This window comes from Ranitomeya variabilis, chromosome 4 (assembly GCF_051348905.1).
Source record: "Ranitomeya variabilis isolate aRanVar5 chromosome 4, aRanVar5.hap1, whole genome shotgun sequence".
Classification (NCBI taxonomy): domain Eukaryota; kingdom Metazoa; phylum Chordata; class Amphibia; order Anura; family Dendrobatidae; genus Ranitomeya; species Ranitomeya variabilis.
Genome location: NC_135235.1, coordinates 385,691,313 through 385,704,449, shown reverse-complemented (window position 1 = coordinate 385,704,449; position 13,137 = coordinate 385,691,313). Strand labels below are relative to the sequence as shown.

The window sequence follows — 13,137 nt, the reverse complement described above, 5'->3', positions numbered from 1 at the left end:
GGATGTCTTCCGTGATTCATCCATTTTATGATCGATCCCTATAGCCTTTAATAACTGAGGCGGGGATGAAAAAGGAAATGCTATGAGTCTCATGGACTAGACACACTGGTGTGTGTATATGGATCAATAAAAAACAATGGGTCCTTGTTATCTCCGGGAAGAAAAAACAAACAAACTGCTCACAGACAAGCACAACAGATGTGTCACTGTGGTCTTAAGGTACCGTCACACTCAGCGACGCTGCAGCGTCGCTGTTTAGGTCGCTGTAGAGACGTCAAACACAGCAGCTCCACAACGATGCAGGAGCGATCCTGTGACGTAACGGTGACTCACTTATCGTTCTCACAGGTCGTTAGCTCCATGTAAAACATTACTGACATCGTTGCTTTTGCTGTCAAACATGACGATACATGCAGACCTGACGACCAAATAAAGTTCTGGACTTCTAGCTCCGACCAGCGATATGACAGCGGGATCCAGATCGCTGCTGTGTGTCAAACACAACGAGATCGCTATCCAGGACGCTGCAACGTCACGGATCGTTGTCGTTCTCGTTGTAAAGTTGCTGAGTGTGAAGGTACCTTTAGGCTGTACTCTTAGAGTTGCAAGATATACATAGTCTGGTAAAACCAACAAATTTCCTATCAATGCTCTAAGTTGGAGTGGTAATCTGGCCATGTATGTAAATGGATAAAAAAAACCAGTGGTGCACACGTTCAGTATTAAGTCTGCATTTTACATCAGTATTTATAAGCCAAAACCAGGAGTCGAACAATCAGAGGAAAATTATAATAGAAACACGTCACCTCTTCTGTATTTTTCCAACACTCCTGATTTTGGCTTACAAATACTGAGGGAAAAACTCGCCAAATTCTCAAAGTAGTGGCATTACTTTTTTTTTTTTTAGTTTTCCATGGACATAGCCATATGAGGGTTGGTTTTTATTCAGTTGTAGGACTAGTTGTGGTTCTGAATGACACCTTTATCTTTACCATGTAATGTACTAAAAGACAAGGGAAAAAATCCAAGTGTGGTAAAGTGGTGAAAAAAATATGCAATTCTTCCATCAATTTGGGATTCTGTTTTTATGGCCTTCGTTATTGGCGAAAATGACCTGTCAGTATGACTCTTCAGGTCAGTAGTAAATTTGAGGTACAGGTTCTTCTCACAAAATTAGAATATCATCAAAAAGTTAATTTATTTCAGTTCTTCAATACAAAATGTGAAACTCATATAGTCATTACAAACAGAGTGATCTATTTTAAGTGTTTATTTCTGTTAATGTTGATGATTATGGCTTACAGCCAGTGAAAACCCAAAAGTTATTATCTCAGTAAATTAGAAAAATTAACAATAAAACACCTGCACAGGCTTCCTTAGCGTTTAAAAAGGTCCCTTAGTCTGTTTCTGTAGGCTCCACAATCATGGGGAAGACTGCTGACTTGACAGATGTCCAGAAGGTAGTCATTGACACACTCCACATGGAAAGTACATTTTGCATTTAATTTGGAAATCAAGGTCCCAGAGTCTGGAGGAAAAGTGGAGAGGCACACAGTCCAAGCTGCTTGATGTGTAGTGTGAAGTTTCCACAATCAGTGATGGTTTGGGGAGCCATGTCATCTGCTGGTGTAGATCCACTGTATTTTATCAAGATCATAGTCAGCGCAGCCGTCTACCAGGAAATTTTAGAACACGTCATGATTCCCTCTGCCGAAAACCTTTTTGGAGATGGAAATCTCATTCTCCAGGAGGACTTGGCATCTATCAGCACTGCCAAAAGTACCAATACCTGGTTTAAAAACAACAGTACCACTGTGCTCAATTTGCCAGCAAGCTCGTCTGACCTTAACTCCATAGAGAATCTATGGGGTATTGTCAAGAGGAAGATGAGGGACACCAGACCAAACAATGTAGACGAGCTGAAGGCCGCTATCAACCTGGGCTTCCATAACACTTCAGCAGAACATACATTTCAGTAGGTCAACATTTCAGATTTTAAAATCATTTTTCAAGCTGGTGTTATAAAGTATTCTAATTTAATGAGATGATGACTTTTGGCTTTTCATTGGCTGTAAGCCATAATCATCAACATTAACAGAAATAAACACTTGAAATAGATCACTGTTTGTAATGACTCTATATAATATGAGTTTCACTTTTTGTATTGAAGAACTGAAATAAATTAACTTTTTTGATGATATTCTAATTTTGTGAGAAGCATCTGTATATAAAGTGATAAAATATGATTTCTCAGCAACAATTCTATAGCCTGTATACCCATATTAATAGTTTAGATAGTTCAAATGTGGTGACCGATTTTCCTTTCATAACCAGACCAAATTTTTGAAATCTGACCTGTGTCACTTTATGTGGTAATCACTCCGTAACGCTTCAACGAATCCCACTGATTCTGAGATTTGTTTTTTTCGTGACATACTGTACTTCATTTTGGTTGCTATGATTTGCGTTTATTTGTGAAATATAGAAAATTGGACTAAAATTTTTAAAATGTAGCAAATTTCAAACCTTTAATTTTTGATGCCCTTAAATCAGATACCATAGTTATAACACTCAAGAAAAATAATAAAACATTTCCCACATGTCTACTTTACATCAGCACAATTTTTTAAACCTTTTTTTTTCTTTCTAGGAAGTGAGAAGGGTTAAAAGTTGACCAGCAATTTTTCAGTTTTCCTTCAATTTACAAAACCATTTGTTTTAGGGACCACATCACATTTGAAGTGGCTTTGGGGGTTCTACATGGCAGAAAATACACAAAAGTAACACCATTCTAAAAACTGCTCCCCCCAAAGTCCTCAAAACCGCATTCAAGAAGTCTATTAACTCTTCAAGTTTTTCACAGGAATTAATGTAATGTGGAATGAAATAAAATGAACATTTAACTTTTTTTTTTTTTGCAAAAACGTTGCTTTACCGCCCAATTTTTATGTTCGCAAGAGCAACAGGAAAAAATGGACCCCAAAATTTGTTGTGCAATTTCTTCTGAGTACGCCGATACACTAAATGTGAGGGAAAACTACTATTTGAATGAGTGCAGGGCTTGGAATGGAAGGAGCACTGTTTGACTTTTTTAATTAAAAAATGGATGAAATCGAGAGTGGACGCCATGTGGCGTTTGGAGAGCCCCTAATGTGCCTAAACAGTGGAAACCCCCTACAACTGACCCCATTTTGGAAACCACACCCCTCAAGGATTTTATCCAGGGGTATAGTTAGGATTTTTAACCCAAAGGTACTGCACAGAAATTGATGACATTAAGTCATCCTATTGAATGTCATCATTAGTGTTGAGCACAAGCGTTCGCTATTCGATTTTGCATTAAGTGCTCAGGTATGCACCAAGTGTCGCGAGACCGATCAAAACTTGAGTAGCAAGAACTTGCACTCAAAACTAATCTTCATATTGTCATCATTTTTTTTTTTTTTTTTTTACACTTTTGAAAAAAACCCTAACCCTAATGCTAACCATAGCCTAACTCAAAACCTAATCCTATCCTAACCCCAACTCTAACCCTAATGGCACAGCATAAAAGAAATAAAAATTATGAAAAAAAAAATTAATCTGGCTAAGGTGATGACATGGGGCGGGTGGGGATGACATACTAATTATTGGCTTTTGATCGCTGTAATAAGTTCTATCACAGTGCTCAAAATTAACCAATAGGAAAATTTCCTGTTGTTGCCGCGTGCCGTTTGGCAGATCTCGGTGGGCGTACTGCGCCTACCTTTTTTTCTTTTTTTTTTTTTCAGAAAGAGTTGGTGAAGGGCCGGGGATGGAGCTATGGGGGTGGGCCTTTGGGACCTTATTTCTCTTTCCTCTGACATGTATATCATGCCAGAAGAGAGAGAAATCTTTTTAATATCTGGCACACTTTTTTCTTCTTTACGTGATCGGGGACCAGAAAAACATTCCCTGATCGGGTTCTCCAGGGTCCAACGTTGGGGGGGAAGGGGGGGACGTTATACTCTTATTCTCAATCGCTGTTTTAAACCGGCAGTGAGGAAATAAGGCCCCTTAACGGCCGCCATTTTTACGTGTATCTGCGATCGTTAAGGGGAGTCTGTCACCACATTTGACCCATCTAAACTATTAATATGGGCATACAGGTTACTTACTGTTTAAAAAGTCTTACTTGTATGCCTCATATCAGATGCCTTGTTGTGGGTTGCTTTCGCAGTATGCTTTGGGTCATTGTCCATCTGTACTGTGAAGCACCGTAAAATCAACCTTTCTGCATTTGGTTGAATCTGGGCAGAAAGTATCACCCTTTACACATTAGAATTCATCCGGTTGCTCCTGTCTTCAGTCACATCATCAATAAATACTAGTGACCCAGGGCCATTGGAAGTCATGCATGCCCATGCCATCACACTGTCTCCACCATGTTTTACAGAGGTTGTAATGTGCTTTGGATCATGAGCCGTTCCATGCCTTCTCCATACTTTCTTCTTCACATCATTTTGGTACAGGTTGATTTTAGTTTCATATGTCCAAAGAATGCTAATCCAGAACTGGGCTGCCTTCATTGGATGTTTTTGGCAAGGTCTATTCTGGCCTTGCTATTTTTAAGGGCTCATTCCCATCACCGTAAAAAAAAAAAAACGTCTGATGTTCCTGAAAAGTTGGACTAGTGTTATGTAAGTGGCATGTGAATTTGAAACGAGTACAATCCGATTTTTATCACCTGGCATCCGATTTGAAATCTGACTCACATGCGAATGCAATGCGATTGTAACATTAGCTTTTTCATCAGGGAATTCTCTGTAATTTTAAGATGGTTTCCCAAGGAAATATTCTTCAAAGCATATCTGTATATAAATATGTGAGTGAGCTATATAATCAGTGCTTTGCGTGTGTAGCTTACTGTACATGTAATTTAGTAATGAATAAATACATTTCTAAAAAAAATGGCTTGGGATCCCCCTGACATTTTCATAACCAGCAGAGGGAAAGTGGACAGCTGGGATCAGATGTTTATAGCCAGAGAAGGGAGTAATACCCATGGAGCTTTCCAGGTTATTAATATCAGCTCACTGCTATATACTTAGCCTTTATTGGTTATTAAAATGGGGAACCGTGAAAAAAAAAATGATGATCTGTTTCTCTTCTATTTTATTGTCTTAATTGATGATAGATTAGTGAGGGGATAGCCCATTAAAAAGCTTTTCAGCTAGAAGGGGCTTGTCCAATTTCTTTTGGTCCCTTTTAAAAAGAGGCCGCTACATATAGAGCTGTAATTCCTAATCCCTTAGGCTAGGTTCACATTGCGTTAACGGCAGCCCGTTCAACACATGTGTTAATGGGCTGCTGTTAACGCATGTGCCGATATGTCATCGCGCTAGCGCAGATAGAGCTAGCAGATGACGGACCCGGAAACGCTGCAGCCCGCGTCCCAGGGTCCGTCACTCAATGACGACACATCGCTAGCGCACGCCCATTGTGGGCGTGCGCTAGCGACGTGTCCAACATTGGACTAAATGTCGGCGTTAACAGACTACGTTACACCGCGTTATGCCGCGGTGTAACGTAGTCCGTCTAATGGACGCCAAAAACGTAATGTGAACCTGGCCTTACTCCAATTAGGATGTGAATGCCCTCAAATTAAAGCGGAGAGTCTGCACTTTAAACGTATACTGTTTATATAACTGTATATATACTGTATGTGTATATATATATATTGCATATGTTTTGTTAAACCGCTAAAATGTCAAAACATGTCACTGTTCAAATATTGCTGGACCTAATTGTATATGTTCAGATTCCCTTATAAATGGTCTGTAATACACTAAAGGAGAAAATGAGAGTTGTGTTTTCATTTGCTCTAGGCTTCCTTTTCTTTTGAAAAGTCTGGTGAAACTAGTTCAGTCAGTAATATTCCTAATTTAAGTTGTGGGTTTTGTAAAATAAAATAACCAGTAAGTAATTATCCTTTCTGACTTTTTTTTTTTGTAGATCCAATGTCTGCACAATTGGAACAGTTCTACCAGTGTGGAGCAATACGCAAGTCTTCCTAGATGGAGACGGGTAAGGGCACCGCCAGAATGATTATTTAGTTTAGTAACTATTTGGCTTTAGATAATTAGCCTTCTTCTTTGTCTCCCTAGTGGGTTCAGTGTTACCTGTGGGATGGACATCAGGGCGTTCAAACCTATATCTGTCCAAACAATGTGGTGAGTTTTATAATAAAGGCAACCATTGATTTGGGTGTTTAATACTGTGTTATGTAATTCGCTGGTTGCATGTCATTGTAGGGCACTCCTGCAAATGCTCCACAAAGCCTGTGAGGCTTCAGAAGCAAACAACTATATTCCGGGTGGGGCCAGTCTATGTCCTGGGTTGGTGTATTACCTAGATCATCACCGTTCACCCCAGGGATGTATTAGTGCATGGACAGCCACGTCAGACATTACGTCTACACGGAGGGATCCCACCACCCCTGAGAGGTGAGAGATGACGAGATGTGAACTGATAACTATAAGCATTCAATGTAATAAAATGCAAGCTTGAAAAATAGAATATAGAGCTTAGATCTTGGTAGATCTCCATGTGCAATATTTGGGGGGATGAAATAAATGTTTAACTTCCTGTCTATATTAAGGAGGAATGAAAGGGGGAGCTTCACATAACAGCAGGAAGATAAAAAACTAAAGAAATGGCTGTAAAGTATTCAACTGGCCCTAGGTTGTGACACAGTAGTTAAATGCTGCAACAAAAACACGTTTTCTTGCATTGTTTTGTTACTTTTCTTTCATGCGTTTTTGGGTTAACTTGTGTCTCTTTGTGCATGCTAATAAAGTTGAGTGCCCCCAGAGAAGAAAACAACAACTACTTACTGTAGAACCATACCTCTAGATCTCGATTGTACTGGAAAAAAATCGCACAGCACTTGGACCATTCGAGTGCTGTCCAATTTTTATACACCAGTGTCCTTTGAAAAGCCGTCAATTGAGTCGCCACGTACAGTAAAATCACAGCGTGACAGGTTAGAATAGCATAGATATATACATATAGAATAGATAGATATAAAGATGTCAGTGACGTATATAATTAGCACAGTGTGTGTGCAGCTTACTGTGCATGTATTTAGTTACTAAAAGATTATTTTTCTGAAAAAAATGTTGTGGACTCCCGCGTAATTTTCTTAACCAGCAGAAGGAAAGCTTACGGCTGAGGTCTCTTGTTTATAGCCTAAGAAGGGGTAATACCCATGGAGCTTTCCAGGCTATTAATGTCAGCTTACAGCTGTATACGTAGCCTTTACTGGGCCACCCCAAAAAATGATGTAGAGTCCCACTATAATTAGTAACCAGCAAAGTCTATGCAGACAGCTGTGGGCTGATATCAATACCTTAGGATGGGGCCATGGATAGCCCCCCCTCTTTCCCCTGGCTAAAAACATCAGCACTCAGCCACCCCAGAAAAGTTACATCTATAAGATGTGCAAATTCTGGCTCTTGGCCTTGCTCTTTCCTCTTGCTCTGATGCGATGGCAAGTTGGGTGATAGATGAGGGGAGGTGGGTGATGTCACCTTTTTGTTGTCAGGTGACAATGTAGAGGCGTTTATAAGATGCCCCATTACTAACCCCATAGTCATATTGTATAAATACACAAACACCCAGAATAAAGTCATTTAATTGAAAGAATGACACAGACTCATTTAATAAATCTTAAGTATACCATACTTACAGCATTGCCCAGCCCATTACAGTTACGCCATTGTCCCCTGCAAGAGAATTAAAATAAAAAACAACAATATCCCTCACCTCTCCATTGTTCTGTCCCATGCCTTAATCCATGTCTGGGCGATAACAGGTTTCAGCCTAAATGGTGCCAAGATGTGACCGTCCAGGCCGAGAACCACTGGTGAGTGAGCTGCATTTCCAGCCAGGCTGAAATGCCGTGGCCTCAGAGAGATCCCCGCTAGCACCATGAGAAAGTGGTGAGCTCACAATAGTTCAAATTCACCGCAGTAAAATTTTCCCTGTGAACTGCGATGAACTCTCCTCTGTACCGTTTGACCAGTGCTCTGACTTTGCCTTGGTGCTAGAGGGGATCTCACCGAGGTCACCCTAGTTCAGCCCGGCTGTGAACACAGCCTCAATGTCCTGCGGTAACCTTGATGACATCACCATTAGTCACTGAGGCTGTCCTCTCAGCAGCTCATTCACCGATGGTTCTCAGCCTGGACGGTCGCATCTTGGCATTGTCCAGGTTAAATCCCTGACATGGATTACGCCGTGGAACAGAACAACGGACAGATGAGGGATATTGTTGCTTTTTATTTTTGTTTTATTACAGGAGACGAGTGATTCAGTGGAATCAGATGTTAGGTGAGTATAACCGTGTTTGTTATTTTTAAATAAAAAAGTAAAAGTATGTTTTGTTTTATTTCAAATAAGACTTTATACTTGCTTTGTCTTTATTTACCATATAAATATAAGATTAGTAACGGATAGGTGAGTTATAGATGCCTCTCTAATCTGTGGGTTTGATGTCACCTTACAATGCAAAAAGGTGACATCAACTACACAAATATGAACCACCACTTACCACCACTAAAGGGCAAATAGGAAGAGCCGGGCAAAGTGCCAGAATTGGCGCATCTAATAGATGTGCCTTTTCTGGGCGGCTGCAGGCTTTAATTTTTAGACCGGGGGGGGGGGGGGTTATATCCATAGCCCCTGACCAGCCCAAGATTACCAGCCCCCAGCTGTCTGCTTTAGCAAGGCTGGCTGTCCTTTTTTAAAATGAATTATTTATTGAAATTATTATAAATATTGTGTGGGGACCACTCTAGTCTCGATAACCAGCCTTGCTGAAGATGACAGCTGAGGGTTGCAGCCTCCAGTTGTGAGTTTTGCCTGGCTGGTTATCAAAAATACAGGGGAACCTACGCGGGTTTTCTAAAAATTATTTTACAGCGCAGGAGCCGGCTGATGGATACTCCCATCAGCCGCTCCTGCTCTCACTGTTATTAGTGGCAGCAGATGTCGGCTGATGGGAGCAGTAGTCCCATCAGCTGACACCAGTGACCGTAGTTACATTTATACCTCCGATCACAGCTGCTGGCTCACGCTATCTTTTGATGATTTTACTGCCGTTCAGAAGCGGTGTTTGCCGTGCTGTCTTGCACATGACAGCATGGCAAACACTGTTAAAGCGGGTGCCTCTGTCATTATCCTTGGTCTCGGGCACCCCGTATCTGCAAACGACTTCTGAGATTAGTCTCTTCGCAGTACCCTTGGAGGTGGCTTTACACATGGGGTGCGCTTCTATCCATTCTTAGAAGAGGTCGACACACACAAGTACATCCTTGGGAAGTTGAATATAGTATTTCTGAAGGTGCTGGAATAGGTACAGGGGCCTTGTCTGTCTCATAGGGTCTTGGTGGGGCGTCCCATGTTGTTGAGCACCCAGGTCAGAAAGTCTTGAACGTGTTTGGCTGAGGTGACACTGAACCCAGAAGCATACCAATGGAAGTGGACGAGGTCTGTCATGGCAGTCTTTGGGGAGTATTGCCGTGGGTGACTTGAGCCATCGGGATACAGAACACGGGGAAGGCAAACATTGTCCCACACGTTCCACAGTCCTTCTGTTAACTGCACAGCTCTCTTCTCTTGCCATCTAGCAAATTTTTCAACACCAGCCTCTTGTTGTAGCTTCTGGAGAAGATTGTAGGTCACAGGTGGGTCCATGGCAGAGGCCACCTTAGCAGCTGCCACTCCGGCAGGGTTGTCTCTTGGTTGGGAAGCTGCAGATTTAGCAGTCTGATCGGCCAGATGATTGCCTTTAGCAGCAGTTGAGTCGTTCTTTACTTGGCCTTTGACTTTCACTAAGGCAACTTTCTCGGGTAAAAGTAGGGCCTCCATCAGGCGTTGGACGGAGTTAGCATTCTTGATAGGCTTTATAACCGCAGCGAGCAAAGATCGAGCTCTCCATATATAGGTCCATTGTTGTAAAAGCATAGTGGCTGTCTGTATAAATGGTGTCGGTTTAGTCTTTACCACGTCCGTAGGCTTCTTCTTGTTCATAGAGTTCGGCTTCCAGGGAGGACGTGTGGGAGGAGTGGTTCTTCTTTTATAATTTAATGGAGGGAAAAGGCAGCATATCCAGTGTAGAACCGGCCATCCACGTCATACTGCGATCCATCTACAAAACGCTCATGGTTTGGGTTATCTAGTGGGACATCAGTAACATGACTGAAACCCCCTGTGGGACATTAGTTGTACACAGCCGTGTTACTCTCCTGGCTCAACTAACAGGTCATCCAGGTTACCACTACCACCCCATCCCCCCTCCAGAGGCAACAATGTGGCTGGATTCAGAGTAGTGTAAAGGCCCCGTCTCACATAGCGAGATCGCTGCTGAGTCACTAGTTTTGTGACGCAACAGCGACCTCAGTAGCGATCTCGCTATGTGTGACACGTACCAGCGATCAGGCCCCTGCTGCGAGATCGCTGGTCATGTCGGAATGGCCTGGACCTTTTTTTGGTCGTTGAGGTCCCGCTGACATCGCTGAATCGGTGTGTGTGACACCGATCCAGCGATGTCTTCACTGGTAACCAGGGTAAACATCGGGTTACTAAGCGCAGGGCCGCGCTTAGTAACCCAATGTTTACCCTGGTTACCAGCGTAAATGTAAAAAAAAAAAAACAGTACATACTCACCATCTGTTGCCCGTCAGGTCCCTTGGCGTCTGCTTCCTGCTCTGAGTGCCGCCGTAAAGTGAGAGCACAGCAGTGACGTCACCGCTGCGCCCTGCTCTCACTGTACGCCGGCACACAGTCAGAGCGGGAAGCAGACGGAGGGGGACCTGACGGACATCAGATGGCGAGTATGTAGTGTTTGTTTTTTTTGGTAACCAGGGTAAACATCGGGTTACTAAGCGCGGCCCTGCGCTTAGTAACCCGATGTTTACCCTGGTTACCCGGGTGCTGCAGGGGGACTTCGGCATCGTTGAAGACAGTTTCAACGATGCCGAAGTCGTTCCCCTGATCGTTGGTCGCTGGAGAGAGCTGTCTGTGTGACAGCTCCCCAGCGACCACACAGCGACAAAACAGCGACGCTGCAGCGATCAGCATCGTTGTCTGTATCGCTGCAGCGTCGCTGTGTGAGACGGGGCCTTAATGGTGAATGCTGATGTTATCAGGCATAAGGAGGGCACATTGAAACCTGAGATGTCAAGCAGTACTTGAGAAAGAATGATCATAACATCACAAGAGACATAAAGGGTGAGGGAGAAAGTTTGAACAGACTTATCCAGCAGACTTATCCTAGAGGAGCTGCACAGCATTCATGGCTTAGTGACACCCTGACTAAGGGTACCGTTACACTAAATGATTTACCAACGATCAGGACCAGCGATACGACCTGGCTGTGATCGTTGGTAAGTCGTTGTGTGGTCGCTGGAGAGCTGTCACACAGACAGCTCTCCAGCGACCAACGATGCCGAAGTCCCCGGGTAACCAGGGTAAACATCGGGTTACTAAGCGCAGGGCCGCGCTTAGTAACCCGATGTTTACCCTGGTTACCATTGTAAATGTAAAAAAAAAAAACACTACATACTTACATTCCGCTGTCTGTCACCGTCCCTCGCCGTCAGCTTCCCGCACTGACTGTGAGCGCCGGCCGTAAAGTAAAAGCAAAGCACAGCGGTGCGGTGTGCTGTGCTTTACGGCCGGCGCTCACAGTCTGCATTCCAAACGGCTCTCCTTCCCAAACGGTGGTCCCCCCCACATATGGGGTATCAGCGTACTCAGGACAAATTGCACATCAACTTTTGGGGTCCAATTTCTTCTCTTACCCTTGGGAAAATAAAAAATTGGGGGCGAAAAGATCATTTTTGTGAAGAAATATGATTTTTTATTTTTACGGCTCTGCATTATAAACGTCTGTGAAGCACTTGGGTCAAAGTGCTCACCACATATCTAGATAAGTTACTTTCCAAAATGGTGTCACTTGTGGGGGGCTTCAATGTTTAGGCACATCAGGGGCTCTCCAAACGCGCTCTGCCATGTGCCCAAACAGTGGTTTACCCCCACATATGGGGTATCGGCGTAGTCAGGACAAATTGTACAACAACTTTTGGCGTCCATTTTCTCCTGTTACCAATAAATCAAATTGGAGCTGAAGTAAATTTTGTGTGAAAAGTTAAATGTTCATTTTTATTTAAACATTCCAAATATTCCTGTGAAACACCTGAAGGGTTAATAAACTTCTTGAATGTGGTTTTGAGCAACTTGAGGGGTGCAGTTTTTAGAATGGTGTCACACTTGGTTATTTTCTATCATATAGACCCCTCAAAATGACTTCAAATGTGATGTGGTCCCTAAAAAAAAATGGTGTTGTAAAAATGAGAAATTGCTGGTCAACTTTTAACCCTTATAACTCCCTAACAAAAAATGTTGGTTCCAAAATTGTGCTGATGTAAAGTAGACATGTGGGAAATGTTACTTATTAAGTATTTTGTGTGTCATATCTCTATGATTTAAGGGCATAGAAATTCAAAGTTGGAAAATTGCAAAATTTTCAAATTTTTCGCTAAATTTCCATTTTTTTCAGAAATAAACGCAGGTAATATCAAATAAATTTTAACACTATCATGAAGTACAATACGTCACGAGAAAACAGTGTCAGAATCATCAGGATCCGTTGAAGCGTTCCAGAGTTATAACCTCACAAAGGGACAGTGGTCAGAATTGTAAAAATTGTCCCGGTTATTAACGTGCAAACCACCCTTGGGAGTTAAGGGGTTAAACCTTCAATAAAGGCACAGTACATTAAACGGGTGTGGACCTCGGACGTGTTTTCATAAATCCTGCAGTCTTTGCAAGAGCCTGGTATAATTTTCTACTGACTGTGTCATCCTGTTGGATATCATAAAGGATGGCCGTCTGGGAATCTAACCTGGCGTGCCCCCACTGGGTGAGTTTTTGCACATACTTCCCCCAATCTAGTATCATCTGCTGGTGAGACTCCTGTTGCCCCTGCCACAAGGGGATAGAACGTATCCCCTGCCTCTGCTGACACCAGGTCTTCTAAGTCCCACCAACAGGAGAAATCCTTTTTAATTTTTCTCCACCTCTAACAAATGGCATGGGAAACATTTGTGTCTG

The 13,137-nt window shown here is 42.6% G+C and overlaps 1 protein-coding gene across 2 annotated transcripts in view; it reads left to right on the top strand.

Annotated features, from left to right (window-relative positions):
- Window positions 1–13,137, top strand: part of SSH3 (slingshot protein phosphatase 3) — a 154,048-nt gene that overhangs the window by 69,541 nt on the left and 71,370 nt on the right. For both annotated transcript variants that reach the window (XM_077250850.1, XM_077250849.1), the window contains exons 5-7: window positions 5,974–6,045; window positions 6,126–6,191; window positions 6,273–6,464. In XM_077250850.1, the coding sequence (XP_077106965.1) occupies window positions 5,974–6,045; window positions 6,126–6,191; window positions 6,273–6,464 (330 nt within the window). The remainder of the gene's footprint in view (window positions 1–5,973; window positions 6,046–6,125; window positions 6,192–6,272; window positions 6,465–13,137) is intronic.